This window comes from Molossus molossus, unplaced genomic scaffold (assembly GCF_014108415.1).
Source record: "Molossus molossus isolate mMolMol1 unplaced genomic scaffold, mMolMol1.p scaffold_m16_p_14, whole genome shotgun sequence".
Taxonomy (NCBI): Eukaryota; Metazoa; Chordata; class Mammalia; order Chiroptera; family Molossidae; genus Molossus; species Molossus molossus.
In genome coordinates, this window is record NW_023425349.1 from 29280782 (window position 1) to 29296983 (window position 16202).

Genomic DNA, 16202 nt, shown 5'->3' on the forward strand with positions numbered 1-16202 from the left:
GAACCCAGGACTCTGGTTGGCAGGCCGATACTCTAACCACTGAGCAAAAACGGCCAGGGCTCTTTATTACTTTTTAGAGAGAGAAAGAATGAAGGAGAGAGAGAGAGAAACATCGAGCGAGTACATGGATTAGCCGCCTTCTGCTTGTCCCCCACTGGGGATCAGGCCCATAATCTGGGCACGTGCCCTGACCGGGAATTGAACCAGTGACCTCTTGGTCACGGGTCAGCACTGAATCACTGAGCCACACCGGCCAGGCCTAAAAGCCTCTTTGAGCGTATATTTTCACTTGTCTACTTATAACTAAAGGATAGTTGGAACAACCTACAGCAGCCTCAGCCTTTTCTTTTTGCTTCCCATAAAAATTTCGGAGATTGAACCACTAGTGTTTCCTGACATATTGGGGCATATGGTATGAGAACGAGGGCAATAGAGATGAGAGAGTTTCTGGCTTAGTTTGGTGCTATCAGGTGACGCAGACAACATAAAGAGTAAAACTAAGTAATTGATGTTTTTTTTTTTTTTTTGTACATATAGAGTGGGAGGGGGAGAGAGAGAGAGAGAGAAACATCGACGTGAAAGGGACACATCGAGTGGCTGCCACCCGCACGACCGACCAGGGCCGGGGACAAACTGCAACCGAAGTACGTGCCCTTAGCGGGAACCGAACCCGGGTCTCTTCGGACCGCAGGCCGATGCTCTAACCGCTGAGCCAAACCGGCCAGGGCGATGTTTTGATATGATGGGGAGTTTGATGTTTATTTGGAGCGGTGTCTCTGTCTTTTAAGATAATATAATTTAGTGCTCTAAACATAGTGGATAAAGCCTAGAAAATGCTACCACTGAATAAACAATTTCATAGGCTCTCAAATGTTTAAATGAGTAAATGTGTTGTTGTAGATGATGAGTCACTTTATGGTGTATTTAAATTGACTTTTTTTTTTTGGTTTAAATTTATATTCCTTGCCTTTCAAATTATACTTTATTTTTTTCTTTCTTGGCCTTTCTTAGATATCGTAGTAAAGTGTTATCTCGTTGGTTGGCTGGTTTACCATTGCAACTTGCTCATCTTGGTTCCCGAAACCCTGAACTCTCAACACAGCTTATTGATATCATCCAAACTGCTGCAGCACGAGCAAATAAAGAATTACTAAAAAGTTTACAAGCTACTGCTCTCCGAATCTATGGTAAGAGTTTGCATAACTGTATATAGGTGATCATTGGTATACTGTGATATAGAAAAGAAGTTTCTAAGGGAAGCTCTTTAGGTTTGCCTTTCCTTTTACATTATTATAAATTAATTATACCATGATTAAACTACCAAAACAAAATCAACCATCAAATAGTAAATTCATTTTCAAAAGTAAGTATTCTTTATTAGAATAGTTTTAGAAGGTTAATAATTGTAGGTGCTTCTTGCACTTGTCGTTTAAACCACCTGCTAGTCACAAACTCAAAACCAATAAGGTATTTTTTAAAATTCCTTTGAAGCTTTGGTAGGAGATTACTATTTAATCATAGTGGATATCTTGTATGAGTTCCATATGTTGATAATGTCTTACTCATCCCTAGAACTATTTCTTATTTAAACAAAAATATCAATTAAAAGTAGTCTAGAATATATACATGTAGAATTTACACTTATTATTGAGATATAATTCACAGACCATAAAATTTGCCACTTTACAATGTACAATTCAGAGATTTTTTTAAAAACACATTCCCATGGCTATGCAAGCATCATCACTATTTCCAGAATATTTTTATCACCCCCTAGAAGAAACTACCCATTGGTAGACCCTTACCATTCTCACTTTTTCCAGCTCCTGTCAACCACTAATCTGTATTTCCGTCTCTGATTTTGCCTGTTCTGGACATTTTTTTTTTTAACCTCACCCGAGGACATTTTTGCATTTATGTATAGATAGAGCAGGAGGGAGAGAGGGAGGAAGAGAGAGAGAGAAACATTGATGTGAGAGAGACACATCGAGTGGTTGCCACCCATACAACCCTAAACGGGGTCGGGAACAAACTGCAACCGAGGTACGTGCCCTTAGCAGGAACCGAACCCGGGACTCTCTGGTCCGCGGGCCGACCCTCTAGCCGCTGAACCACACTGGCCAGGGCTGGACATTTCTTATAAATGGAATTGTACAATATGGGGCCTTTTGAGTCTGGCTTCTTTCACTTAGAGTGTTTTCAGGATTCATCCATGTTGAAGCACATACCATTATTTTATTTCTTTATTGCCAAGTAGTATTTAATTTAATAGATATACCACTTATATTTATCCATTCATTAAGTGATGGACATTTGGTTTGTTTCCACCTTTTGTGGGTATATTTTAGAATCTGTTTTTAGTATTGCTTATATGTGGGAGTGTGGATTAGATTGATACTGTAATTGTCACTGTTAAGCAAAAGTGCTTGTTTTTTACTGTTTTGCTTTGTGTCTGATCCCTTTACCCCCATGAAAGTTCTTATTTCAAACAATACAACTTGGATGTTAGGAAATTATTAATGTTAAAGAAATGCATCTTTAATAAATAATGGTTATGTTCAGTGTTTTACTTTACAAAATAGCTTAAGTCATCATTATATGCTTTATGATAAACCTTTTTCATGTAATTGATATCTTGGAATTCAGCATAAAGTGAATAATCAACCTGCTAATATCTGCTTTGTATGCCTTTTATAGTTGAATTTAATGTGTCCTTCTACCCCACTAGATCCACAAGAAGGTACTGTGGTGGTTCTCCCAGCAGAGTCTCAGCAGTGTTTGGTCCAGCTTATATATTTTCTACCCAGTCTACCTGCTGATTTGCTTTCTCGGTTAAGTCGTTGCTGTATTATGGGAAGACTCAGTTCAAGTTTGGCTGCCATGCTTATTGGGATACTGCACATGAGGTAGCATGCTCAAGTGAGCTGTATTTTAAGTGTATAATCTTTTTTCTCTATCCCTTCTACTTGCAATTCATGAAGCACAGTGGGTTTTTAAAATCACACATTGCTACTACCTTCATTTGCTCTTAATGTAGCAATTAAAACTATATTATTGCTAGAGAAAGTGTACTAAAGGAAAAATTTTTCAGTTATTTAGTGATTTCTGTAGATTGGAATACGGGTTGAAGTTATCAAAACATACAGTAAGGGTTCAATGGCAGGTGAGAGTACTATGCTTAAAACCTTTGGTGTTATGGAATTGCAATACAAACCTTCCTTTCAGGGAGCTCAGAATTTAATGTAGCTGGTGAGATAAGTAAGTTTGTAGACTCAGACAAGGAATCACTTGAAATCTCGTGTGTGTTAAAATATATATGCAACATAAAACTTAACCTTTTTACCAGTTTTTTTGTTTGTTTTTTGTCCTCATCCGAGGACATTTTTTCCATTTTTTGTTCAGATAGAGTGGGAGGGAGAGAGAGAGAGAGAAACATGGACGTGAAAGGGATACATTGAGTGGTTGCCACCCACATGACCCAACCAGGGCAGGAACATACTGCAACCGAGGTACGTGCCCTTAGCGGGAACTGAACCTGGGTCTCTCGGGACCACAGGCCGACGCTCTAACCACTGAGCCAGACAGGCCAGGGCCTTTTTTCCAGTTTTAAGTATACAGTTAAAGCTGTACAGTGGCATTAAATACATTTAGATTGTTGTGTAACCACCACCATCTGTCTCCAGAACTTTTTCATCATCCTAAACTGAAACTCTGTACTCATTTTATAATAACTTCTCATTCACCCTGTCCCTCCCTGTCACTGTTAACCAGTATTCTATCTTGATGATTTTGATTATTCTGGGTACCTCATATAAGTGGAGTTAAACAGTAATTGTCCTTTTGTGTCTTGCATATTTCACGCAGCAAAAGTTTTCAGGGTTCATCCATATTGTAGCATATATCAGAACTTCCTTTTTAAGGCTGAATGTATCCATTGTGTGTATTACACTACATTTTGTTTATTTCTTCATCTGTTGGTGGACATTTGTTGTTTCCACCTTTTGGCTATTGTGAATAGAGCTGCTATAAACATTGGTGCATAGATTATCTGTTTTAGTCCTTGCTTTTAATTCTTTTGGAGGTAGAGTTGCTGGGTCATATGGTAATTGTTTTTTTTTTTAAGAAACATGCTGTTTTCCACAGTGGCTTTACTATTTTTCTCAAATGTTTTGTAACTAATTTTTCATATTGCACATGTTCAAAGAATCCTTAAATGGCTCATGTTTATATCATCAGCCATAGTATTGTAGTATTCAGCAATATTTATTACTGATTTTAGCTCATGGTCAGGGTCTGATATGGTTTTAGGCAGAAGTTGATATTTAGGCTGTAGCTATAAAGTTGAAAGATTGGCTCCTTTGTGGCTTCTTCTACAGAGCCCCTATCCCAGTAAATAGGAGTAGCTCACTTTATTAGTAGATTCTCTTTATCTTTGTTTGCCAGTTTTTGCTTACCAGTTTAGGACATATTTGAATCCAGTCACGCAAAGTTTGCTGCATAACTGATGATAACCTTTCCTTTTAACAGAAGAGAGCTAAATTTGCAACATGCTGTTTATATGTGAAAATTCAAGCTTTCTTCTGTGTACTTGTGCATTAGAGAGAGACTTGTTCTTATTTTAAACATTTAGTTTCTCATGTTTTTCTTTATTAGAAATTTGAAAAATCCTGTTCTTTGTCTAGTGTAAGCAATTATTTAATGCTAGTCTTTCAAAAAAATTAAATGTTTATATATAATAAATTATATATATATGTTTTTTGTTGTTGTTAATCCTCACTCGAGGATACTTTTCCATTGATTTTTAGATAGAGTAGAAGGGAGGGAAGGGGAAGAGAAACATCGATGTGAGAGACTCAATTGGCTGCCTCCTGCACAACCCCTACTGGGGTTGGGGATTGAACCTGCAACCCAGTATATACCCTTAACTGGGAATCGAACATGTGAGTCTTCAGTCTGCAGGCCGACACTCTAACCCCTGAGTCAAACTGGCCAGGGCTAAATGTTATATTTTTATTTAAATGATTTTGTGTTTATTAACTTCCAGTAGATGGCACTCTGTTCCTTTGATATAACTAATGGAGGGTCTGTTTGAAGAGTCAGTTAAAATCATGTTTTGAACACTTCTCTTTGAAATTCTCTCAGGAAGGAATATATCTTTATAAACATCAATTATGCTTATGCTTAAATTTTGTCAAGGATGTTTTCAGAAGTCTTCCAGTTTGTGGTGACTGTTGAGAAAATATGTTAATTTATATGTAATGCTAATAGTGGTTAATAATAACTAAATTTAAAGTTGATTGTCTTTGTAGTTAAAAGTCCACCAAGTTCATTTTTGCCTTTTAGTATTTGCACAGTTTATTGGTACACTTCTCTCTTTGTAGATGTGTTGTTCCCAAACAAATCTCTTTTTTTCCCTAAATATTTTTCTTCTTCTTCTTCTTTTTTTTTTTTTAGAGAGAGAGTAAGGGAGAAGGAGAGAGAGAGAAAACATCAGTGTGAGAGCCTCCTGCATGCCCCCCACTCAGAATCAAGCCTGAAACCTGGGCATGTGCTCTGACCGGGGAATTGAACCAGCAATCTTTTTTGGCAGTCTGGATGGTGCCCTATCAACTGAGCCACACTGCCCAGGGCCGAATCTCTCTTTTAAAAAATAATACAAAATTAGGACTTCTCAACCTTTTCAGGACAATGACATTATCATTGTATCACTTTTCATAGATTTAGAATTTAAGAATGATGTTTAGTTACTTTCAGCATACACTGGGGTGATTTCATGTCTTTGGTTTTTCTCTTCAAAATATCCCCTCTCTTCTTGACCATGACTGTAAACGAGCCAACTTTCTCCTTATCTGTCACCTGTACTAGCCTTGCTTCTCAGTCCCATCTATTTTGTGCACTGTTGCCAAATTAATTTTCCTAAAATATTCCTTTAATCATTTCTGATTTTTGTGTGTTACATTAAAAAGTATACTTGGAGTTGCTTCCCCTTTCTCTTTTCCCTCCCATTTAGAGTTTTTTAGAGTTTGACTTTTCCCTCATACCATTACACTTGTGTTGTTCCACTGGCCTTTGACTAGTCATATCCTCTCTGCTCCTAGTTTATTTACAGCTGGATTGGGGAGCATAATATATAAATGTTAGATAAAAAATCTAAGATTAGGGAGAAATTCTTGGACTAAGAAAATTGGCTTGGTTTTAAGTAGGTTGAATATATGATCTGGTCTTCGAGGAATAGTTCCAGTTTACTTCTTTTGTTCCAGTATAATCAGCAATACCGTCCCTTTTACTCTCAGAAGTGTTCTGGCTTGGACAGTATATATGGGCATCGTAGTTTTAAGGACAGTGTGATCTATTGTTATTTGTCCAAAATAGATTCCCAAATGGATATATAGCCCTTTTAAGCCACTGGATGGCACAGTTGATTCCTATTTTCACGGGATTAAATACAATTAACAGTAAAAAAAAAAAAAGTGCTTCTAGTTGAATTAGAAACTCCTAATTTTGTCTGACATTTATTCAGATATCTGTGATAAAATTTTTATTCTTAGCTTATTGGATCTGATCATTCTCAGCCTTTTGCTATATTTCTGGTTGACATTTACTCTCTTCTTTCTTATCTTTATCTTGAAGAGAATTTTTAAAGAAGTCACTGGAAACTGAACCCATAACAGGAACCAGATAATCCTCATTTAATGAGAAGCTGCTTTACATTTAGCCATTCCCTTGAGTCCCCTTCCAGTACTTTAGCTGCACTGTTAAGTAGACCTAGTGATGGCTTGGCAAAGTTAGGAACATGTAGTTATTTTAGAGTGGCTTTAAATGGAAGTATTTTTTGCCTGATTAATATACTTTGGCTTAGGTAGGAATCTGGAGCTTGTTTAAAGTAAGCAAGGTAAGACTTCATAAAAATAAAGCTGTAAATTCATAGCAGCTGAAACTACTGAAAAGCAAAACTTAATCTTGGCTTCTTAGAGTATGATTTTCAAATGGTGTGGAAATTTTCTAAGTTATACCATATACTATGTGGACCAATTATTATTATTATTTTTTAATCCTCACCCAGGGATATTTTTCTATTTATCTTCAAATGGGGTAGGGGGGAGGGAAAGAGAAGGAGAGAGAAACATCGATTTGAGAGGGACACATCTATTGGTTGTCTTCCACATGACCCCAACCAGGGCCAGGGATGAATCGCAATCAAGGTACGTGACCTTGACTGAAATCAAACCGTGATGCATCAGTCCATGGGCTGATGCTCAAACCGCTGAACCAAACTGGCCAGGGCCCAATTATGCTTTGTAATGAAACTCCACATAAATACAGATATGTTAGAAGTTAAAATTTCCATAGCATGGTAGTTGAGCCCTTATATATAAAGTTAATATGTACTGTGGGTTTTGTTTAACCTACTAAATCAGACTTGTTTTCAATAAAGAAAAATGGTTATGTACTGTGTTAATTATTTTTGAGTCTTCAAGTTGGTCACTTCTGGTAATAGTTCTCCCATTGTTTATTATAGATCATCATTTTCTGGATGGAAATGTTCAGTTAAAGACTGTTTGATGAGTGATGTGGATTATTTCAGCTTCTTATTTTCAACACTTACAGGTAACCACATTCACCTGCCAAGTTAAGGAAAGGAAAACACATAGTATGAAGATTATCCTAAAATTATTGTCTTATATGCCTGGTTCTAAGTTTTGAGGATGATAGATAAACTATCTTAGAATGATTTTTATTGATTAATAATTGGAAATCTTTGAAGGAATATTTGTACCCTACATTGTCAAGCTCTTGAGGCAGGGAGATGCATGATTCATCTTTAAATTTCTCATAGTACAAGTACCAAAAAGCTGGAGATTACTTGAATGTCATGATTGTGTTTTCACTTTCGTCTTAGGCTTGTTTCTGAACTTCATTCTTATCTTTGTTTACAGTGAATTGAACATACCTGACTCTTATTCAGATAGCCAGAGAAAGCCCCATTACATACTTTCAAAAATTGATTAACAGAATACCATTTTAAACATGTTTAAAATGTTCAACTTGATGAGAAGAACATCAGACTTTGTTTAGCGTTTTCTACATTCCATTTGCCCTCAAAGCAAAATTAGTAAAATGAACATGGAAATGTTGTAAGTTAAATGATTGTACTCGTTCAGCATTTCAGTTTTATACTTGGATGTTGAAGATGAGATTTCTTGAAATTTTTTGAAGACTTGAAATTAGGAGAATTAAAATGTTAAATCAGAATTCACAGGCGTTGACAGGTTCTGATAATGAGCTGAATCCAGCAAGATAAATTTTATATAAAAGATAAATGTAGACTTCTACATGTTTACTTGATAGTTTTGGGTGTACATATTTGAGATGGAGGTGGGGGCTTTATGTTTTAGTAGTAGTACCTGACAAAAGGTTTAGTGGTTTTAGAAAGCCCATTATGAGTCAGTAATGGGATGTGGCTATCAAACTAGGTGTTGTCGTTTTAGCCATGTTCATGAAAATAAAGTGATCTGAACATCAAAGCTGAAAGCTAGGGTCAGACTGACTACATTGTGGTATTCTGACTATTGTGAGAGCTTTCTTTCAGGAGGGACTTTGGCAAGTTGTCTATATAGGTCAGGCCAAGTGTAATAGGGATGGTAAGAGAATCAGGTAATAGTTTGAAAGGGCTATTATGTACGAGTATAGAGTTTGGTATATGTATGGAGTATATTATTTTACTTGTTAATTTGCTTTTTAAACCTACCATTTGGAAAGGTTATGCCTTTTACTTTTTTTTAGGTAAAAGTTGTAAAGCCCTTTATATAAGAGGTAAAACCTGTTTCTTGCTGTATTGTAGATTGTGTCAGAGCACACATTTGTGTACATAATTATAAGAAGTTTACTGCCTCTATTACTAGCTATTCATTTTTTAAAATACTACATGTAACGCAGAAATTCAGAGGAACAGGGTAGCTTATAGAAGAATTTAACTTAAAGGTAAATGTTATCTCTATTTTTTTTTTAAATCCTCATTTGGTATTTTTCCATTGATTTTGAGTGGAAAGGAGGGAGGAGGAGGAAAGAGGGAAGGAGGAGGGAAGGGGGGAGAGAGAGAGAGAGAGAGAAATATCTATGTGAGAGAGACACATTGATTGGTTGCTTCCTGCACAACCCCAACTGGGGCAGGGATCAAACCTGCAACCCAGGTACATGCCCTTGACTGGGAATTAATTGAACCTGAGACCCTTCAGTCCGTGGCCAATGCTCTAACTGCTGAGCCTAACTGGCCAGGGCAGTCATCTCTATTTTTTTTTTTAAATATGAAGAATGTCACTGGCTTTGTTTTTTTAAATTTGTCTTTCTTTGTACCCAAATTAGGGTTTTCAAAGGAGGAGTTGACTTGGCTTCAGAGCCTTCGAGGAGTTCCTCATGTCATCCAGACGCAGCTTTCCCCTGTGCTGCTTTATCTTACAGACTTGGATCAATTTTTACATCATTGGGATGTAACAGAGGTAATAGTGCATTTAAAAGACATTTCTAGCTATTAAAATTCAGTTCATCAACCACCAATGGTTAGTATATATTAGGATGGCCTTATATGAGATATTCTTAGAGTTACAAAGTAATATAAGACATGATCCATATTTTGAAAGTGTTTATGATCTTGGCTAGGAGATACGTGTTTCTAAAAGAGAAGTGTGTTTTTTTCTAAGTTATGCCACTAGAATAAAATAAATTAGCAATTAGGATGATACAAATTTATTTTCTTTTATCTAGCACAGGACTGATAGGATAGATAAATAGGATAGATAACATCTATGGAAAGAGGAAAGGCTTCATGGAAAAGGAAGAATTTAGATATTAAAGGATGAGTAAGACTTGAGTAGGATTTGGTATCCTTGAAGGTGGCTTTTTTTCCCCCCTATCCTCACCCGAGGACTTTTTTGCATTTATCTTCAGATAGAATGGGGGGGTTGGGGCATCAGTGCGAGAGAGACGCACTGAGTGGTTGACACCCACACGACCCCAACCAGAGCCAGGGACAAACTGCAACTGAGGTACATGCCCTTTGCAGGAACTGAACCCGGGACTTCGGTCCGTAGGCCGACGCTCTAACTGCTGAACCAAACTGGCCATGGCGAAGGTTGCTTTTTTTAAACAAAGAATTATTGAGCAGTTCCTTTAGTTTTCAGTTAATATGTAGCTTATTAAAGTTTAATTTAAAACCCTAATTCTTCCTCAAGCTTTAAGGTTCAACTTACAGATCTTACTTTTTAGATAAATATATAGTAGACTTAATCAGTTATTTTAAAAGGAGACTTTGATTATATTTTATTTCTCTAACAGTTAATGTTTTAAACTGTTTAAATAATTTTCAATATAGTCACTATGCATCAGGTATATAGTTTTCTGATAAATCTTCACACAGATGTTAAAATAAATCTTAAATATCAAATTAAACTTAAATGTGCTAAATTTAAATACTTTAAGTTTTGGTACTATTGATAGTGAGATTCAAATTAAAATCACTACTTTAAATTAATTACCAACATGTTTTAAATTGGAATTATAAGGCTGATCTTTTACTCTAATGGGCAGAATTATCTTCTATGTTACAGATACGTAAATTATATACTAAAACATCATAAACATTAATACTAAGGATTTGATTCTATAAAACATTTCTCTATTAATTAGTTTCTTTTATTTCTTCAGTTTTTTTCCTTGCATTGAAAGATACTTGCTCAGTAAGAATGCAGTTATATCTTCCCCAAATAATTTTGGTTTCAAACTTTCTTGCAAATTCTGAGGTTATATTCTCTGCTGGCAAAATTTATTTTAATGATTCAGGAGGTTTCTGGCCAGGACACTGATTATATTCTTTCCTTGTAACTCCTTTTTGTGAGGCCAAGTTTGTTTTTTTAAACCTCTTTGTTACTGTTCAATAACCTGCTTCTGTTTTGTTGCTATACAAACTGATTTTATTCAGTTGATCTATTTACTTCTTTCATTCTATTCTGTATACTTTTCATGTTCTTCCCTTATGTTAGGGCTATGCCTTTTGTAGATACTTAAAGCATTTCTCTCATGGCTTTGAATCTGATCAAAATACTTAGGTCATGCCAATGACATTTATCTTCTCTTTATTACCCTAGTGCCTGGTACTGTATTTATATCTAGTTTCTCCAAAAATACTGGATTTTGAAAAGTGAGAAGAAATAAAGAATTGGGTAGCCAACCTAATTATTTAATATTTAAAATTTTATTCCATGGTAAATGAAGACAGCTATGAAGGTAGACTGAAGTTAAGGCCTTGAATATTAGATTGGGGCATTTGGGTTTGCCATCAGTAGTAAGAATAGTTGTTTTAAGGGACACACTATTTCTAATGTATTTAAAACTATCATGATGTGTTGGAGAAGACATTGTATAGCCATTAGTGAGCCCACATTCCAGTCGTAGATTTGCCAGTGTCTAGCTTGGTAACTTGGACAACTCATATAACCTTTATCTGATAATTTAAATTTTTTATAAACACATCATTTGTGTAAAGCCAAGACACAGTTGTCATGAAAATGTGATCAGTTATATTTCTGAAGTGAACATTTGGCAAGGACACGTATTAAACTTCAAGGTTGCTGTCTCTGAAATGTTAAGACATAAATTAGGAAAAATCAGAAAGTCTCACTTTTGGTTTTGAAGTTCTTAAGCAAAAATTTCAGTGTTTTTTGTTTTTAATAAACTTTGTTTTATTTAATTTAGCCTTTTCATGTGAAAGTATGTATTAGAAATACACACAGTTTTTGACACCCTTACTGTAAAAACTTTTTTTTTAAACTTTATTTTATTTTATTTTTTTTTAAACTTTATTTTTTTATTTTTATTTTTTTTTATCCTCACCCGAGGACATTTTTCCATTCTTTGTTCAGGTAGAGTGGGAGGGAGAGAGAGGAACAGAGAGAGAGAGAGAAACATCGACGTGAAAGAAACACATCAAGTGGCTGCCACCCGCACAACCGACCAGGGCCGGGGACAAACTGCAACCGAGGTACGTGCCCTTAGCGGGAACCGAACCCGGGTCTCTCAGGACCGCAGGCCGACGCTCCAACCGCTGAGCCAAACCGGCCAGGGCAAAACTTTTTTTTTTTTTTTAAATCCTCTTCAGATTTTTTAAAAAATTTTTTTATTGATTTTGTTTGTTTTTTTAGAGAGGAAGGGAGAGAGAGATAGAAACATTGGTGTGAGAGAGAGAGAGACATCAATTGGCTGCCTCCTGCACGCCTCCCACCGGGGATCGAGCCCACAACCCAGGCATGTACCTTGACTGGGAATCGAACTGGGACCTCTCAGTCAGTGGGACAATGCTCAGTCCACTGAGCCACACCACCCAGGCAAAACTTATTTTTCTAATTACATCATTTAAACAAGTTATTAGTTGGTAGAGCGGGATTTCTTAGTTGTAGTTTTATCTGCCTAGGCCAAAGTGATTTTTTAAACATCAGACTTTTTTTGAGTAGGTATTCACCAAGTATAATTCAGAAGAATAGAAGGATAGTAATAAAAAGTCTTCTTCCATTCCCTATCTCTCAGTCACCCATTTTCCCTCCCCAGTTTCTAAATGTATTCTTTTAGATATCTTCTGTCTTCACAAATGACTATATATATTCTTATGTTTTTCTCCTTTTATAGAAATAATATACTCTATACACTGGTCTGGACCTTGCCGTTAATGATGGAAACAGTAATTAACAGGGAAAGATCACAAAGGGAAAAGGAATCTCTGGACAGAGATACCTTTCCCAAATGGAGATTTCTATTCCAGAGCCAATGAAAGATTTTAAGGTTAATAATTGTCATTTATAAAATATTGAATGGTTGTAAAAGAATATTTTTAACATGCATAAGCTCTGAAGGATAATACTAAAACATAAATCCAGTTTAAGAAATGGAACATTTTTCATTAGTTTTGAAACCCCATGTGCCTTTCCTATCTCCCTTTAGAGTAACACTATCTTAAATTTTATCATGCTTCTTGCTTCTTCATAGTTTTACCATATTAGTATGTAACTCCAAACTATGTTGTTTCATTTTATGTTATTGAACTTTTCAAAGGGGAAATATTTTTCAGTAATTTGCTTTTTATTCATTCAGTATATTAAGACATCTATATTAATTTGTAAGCAGTAGTTCATTGCTTTTCATTGCTGTGTAGTATTCTATTGTAGTAAGAAATCATGACTGATTCACTTTTTCCCTAGTTTGAGAATTATTAGCATTCCATTTTATCTTTACTTTTGGCATAATACCTATGCCTATTTTGTGTTTTAAGTGTTTGCTTACTAACACAGCCTACCTTCAAATTATACTATACACTTCATACCATATCTGATGTCATTCTTTTCTGTTTTTCTATATGTAATCTTTACATATTTTAAAGATTTTCCTTTAATCACATTTTTCAGCAGTTTGTGCTGTGGTGCTATTTTTGCGTTTTTTTAGCTTGGTGTTTGCTGAGTGTTTTGTTAGGTTTGTAGTTTACTGTGTTAGGAAAAAATATCAGCCATTATTTCTTCAAAAACTGTTTTCATCCTCTTCTGGGCTCCAATTTACATGTACCTTAGATGACTTGATATTATTCTGCAGGCCTTTGAGATTGTTTCTTTTAACCTTCTTTTCTGTCTGTTTCAGAAAGTATGCTATGTCTTTAAGTTCACTGATTTTATTTTCCTATGGTATCTAATCTTCTCAAATGCAACCAAATAATTAAAAAAAAATTAAGCTTCTTTTTTATAGCAGTTTTAGGTTCATAGCAAAATTGAAGGAAAGGAATATATTTCCTATATACCCCTTCCTCATACACATGCACAGCCCCCTACCAGAGTGGTACATTTGTTACAATTAATGAATTTACATTGATATAATCACCCAAAGTCCATAGTTGACATTACGGTTCACTGTTGGTGTTGTACATTCTATGGGTATGGACAAATGTATATTAATATACTGTATCCATCATTATGGTATAATACAGAGTATTTTCACTGCCCTTTAATCCTCTGTGCTCTGCCTGTTCTTCCCCCAATCTCTGGCAACCAAAGATCTTTTTATTATCTCTGTATTTTGCTTATTCCAGAATGTCATATATTTGGAACCATATAATATGTAGCCTTTTCAGATGGTGTTCTTTCATGTAGGAATATTCATTTAAAGTTCCTCCATGTTTTTCTTGGCTTCATGTAACTCATTTCTTTGTTGTACTGAGTAACATTCCGTTGTCTGGATGTACCAGACTTTTGTTTTTTAATTTTTATTTATTGATTTGAGAGAGAGAGGAAGAGAAAAACAGAAACATTAATTTGTTCCACTTATTTATGCATTCATCGGTTGCTTTCTTGTGTGTGAACTGCCTGGGGATCAAACCCATAACCTTGGGGTAGGGGGACAACACTAACCAGTTGTGCTACTTGGCCAGAGCCTGGATGTACCAGATTTTTTTTTTTTTAATTATCCTCACCCAAGGACTTTTTTGTATTTATCTTCAGATAGAACGGGAAGGGGGGGGGGTTGGAAGAGAGAGAGAGAGAGAGAAACATCGATGTGAGAGGCATACATCGACTGGTTGCCACCCACATGACCCCAACTGAGGCCATGGACAAACTGCCACCAAGGCACGTGCCCTTAGCAGGAACTGAACACTGGTCTCTGGTCCATGGGCCGACGCTCTAACCACTGAGCGAAACTGAGGGCAGTGTACCAGATTTTTATCCATTCACCTACTGTAGGACATTTTGATTGCTTCCAGATTTTGGCAATTATGAATAAAGCTACTGTGAACATCAATGTGTAGGTTTTTGTGTGGACATAAATTTTCAACTCTTCTGTTTATAATTAATCTCCTTTTGGTGCCACCCGTCTCTCATGCAGGCATCTTTCTCACTCCATTTGAACTCCAGCTCTCTGGGACAGTCTGCCTCTATTGATTCATGGATAGCCTGCTCTGTCTGGGCCACTGCAGTTCTTCACCCACTCCAGTGCTGATGGTTACCTAACTGGGCGGTAGAACTGAATTGTTCAGGAAGGGAAAGGCAGAATAGGACAGATTAAGTCGTTATTTACTATTGAATGGTCTTTGCAACATGATTTACCTTTTGATAATGAAAATACTCCTGTACTCATTCTGAATTAGAAAGATGGAATTGGAAATGTGTTGTTTACATTTTTACTTACAGGTATAAAAGATAAGAAAAATTACCACTTGAAGACTGAGTGGTATCAATCTACCAGAAGAAATAATGCATAGAGCTGTTGATTTTTAAGGGTGATTGACAGTTGTCTTGAATATAACTTGATTATCCTCTTCCTAGAGTCATGTTCTTCTTTCCAACACTCTTATCTTTGCCTCTCCTTACGATTTTTCTGCATCTTTCATTTTTGGTACTGCACTCCATCAGCTTCTGGAGTTTTGTTACAGTGTCTCTGAGAACTCAGTGCTGTCTTCCCCTCTTCTCATTTTCTTTAAAATTTAGAAAATAAAAATATTAGAGATTTGACTCTCACTTCCCTCATATTTTTCTTTTCCTAGTAACTATTTTCTTTTTACCTTTGGGGAATAGGAGGCAGTGTTACAATTAATTTGAACAGGGTATTGATACCTGGATCATAAGTTTGTTTGTATGATGTTTTCCACCAGATGGAAAAAGGCTTTTGTTAGCCCTTTGTTAACATCACTCAAACCTTTTAGTTGTAGCACTTAATAGAAATATAGCCTCTGCCTTGGTAAATTATGAGCTACTTCAGGGCTGTGAGAAAAAAGTTTCTCATTCTTTCATTCTTGTGCATGGCACCTAATGGGACTAGCTCAGCACTCAGCAAATGTTTAATAAATGACTTACTTGGAAAAATAACCTATATATGAGGCTTGATTGTTTGACCTTTTGACATCTGTGTCTTCAGAGTCATTATTGTTAACTTTCCTATTAATATGTAGAGCAAGTAAGTTTAAAAAAAAAAAAAATCTGTTGAACTTGTTTCTGACCTAAAATGTCCTGATTGGTTACTGCTTTTCTCTTTTTCTGACAGACAGTTTGTCACAGTTTATTGGTTATCCCGGCCCGAAGCCAGAGCTTTGACGTCCTGCAAAGTGCCATCAGTAAGCATTTGGTAAATATACTTAAACTTTTTTTCTGTTACACAAAAAAGCATATAGATTTATTGGT

General features: G+C 35.9%; 2 protein-coding genes across 4 annotated transcripts in view; one reads left to right on the forward strand and one right to left on the reverse strand.

The window, feature by feature from the left end:
* Window positions 1-16202, forward strand: part of TEX10 (testis expressed 10) — a 51824-nt gene that overhangs the window by 25884 nt on the left and 9738 nt on the right. For 2 of the 3 annotated variants that reach the window (XM_036260537.1, XM_036260538.1), the window contains 5 exons: window positions 1012-1187; window positions 2729-2906; window positions 7520-7608; window positions 9364-9497; window positions 16066-16146. In XM_036260537.1, the coding sequence (XP_036116430.1) occupies window positions 1012-1187; window positions 2729-2906; window positions 7520-7608; window positions 9364-9497; window positions 16066-16146 (658 nt within the window). The remainder of the gene's footprint in view (window positions 1-1011; window positions 1188-2728; window positions 2907-7519; window positions 7609-9363; window positions 9498-16065; window positions 16147-16202) is intronic. The other variant, XM_036260540.1, reaches the window with a different exon arrangement.
* INVS (inversin) overlaps window positions 15374-16202 on the reverse strand; it is a 147141-nt gene continuing 146312 nt past the window's right edge. The window contains exon 18 of the mRNA XM_036260536.1: window positions 15374-15499. Coding sequence (XP_036116429.1) covers window positions 15471-15499 — 29 coding nt within the window. The 3' untranslated portion in view covers window positions 15374-15470. The remainder of the gene's footprint in view (window positions 15500-16202) is intronic.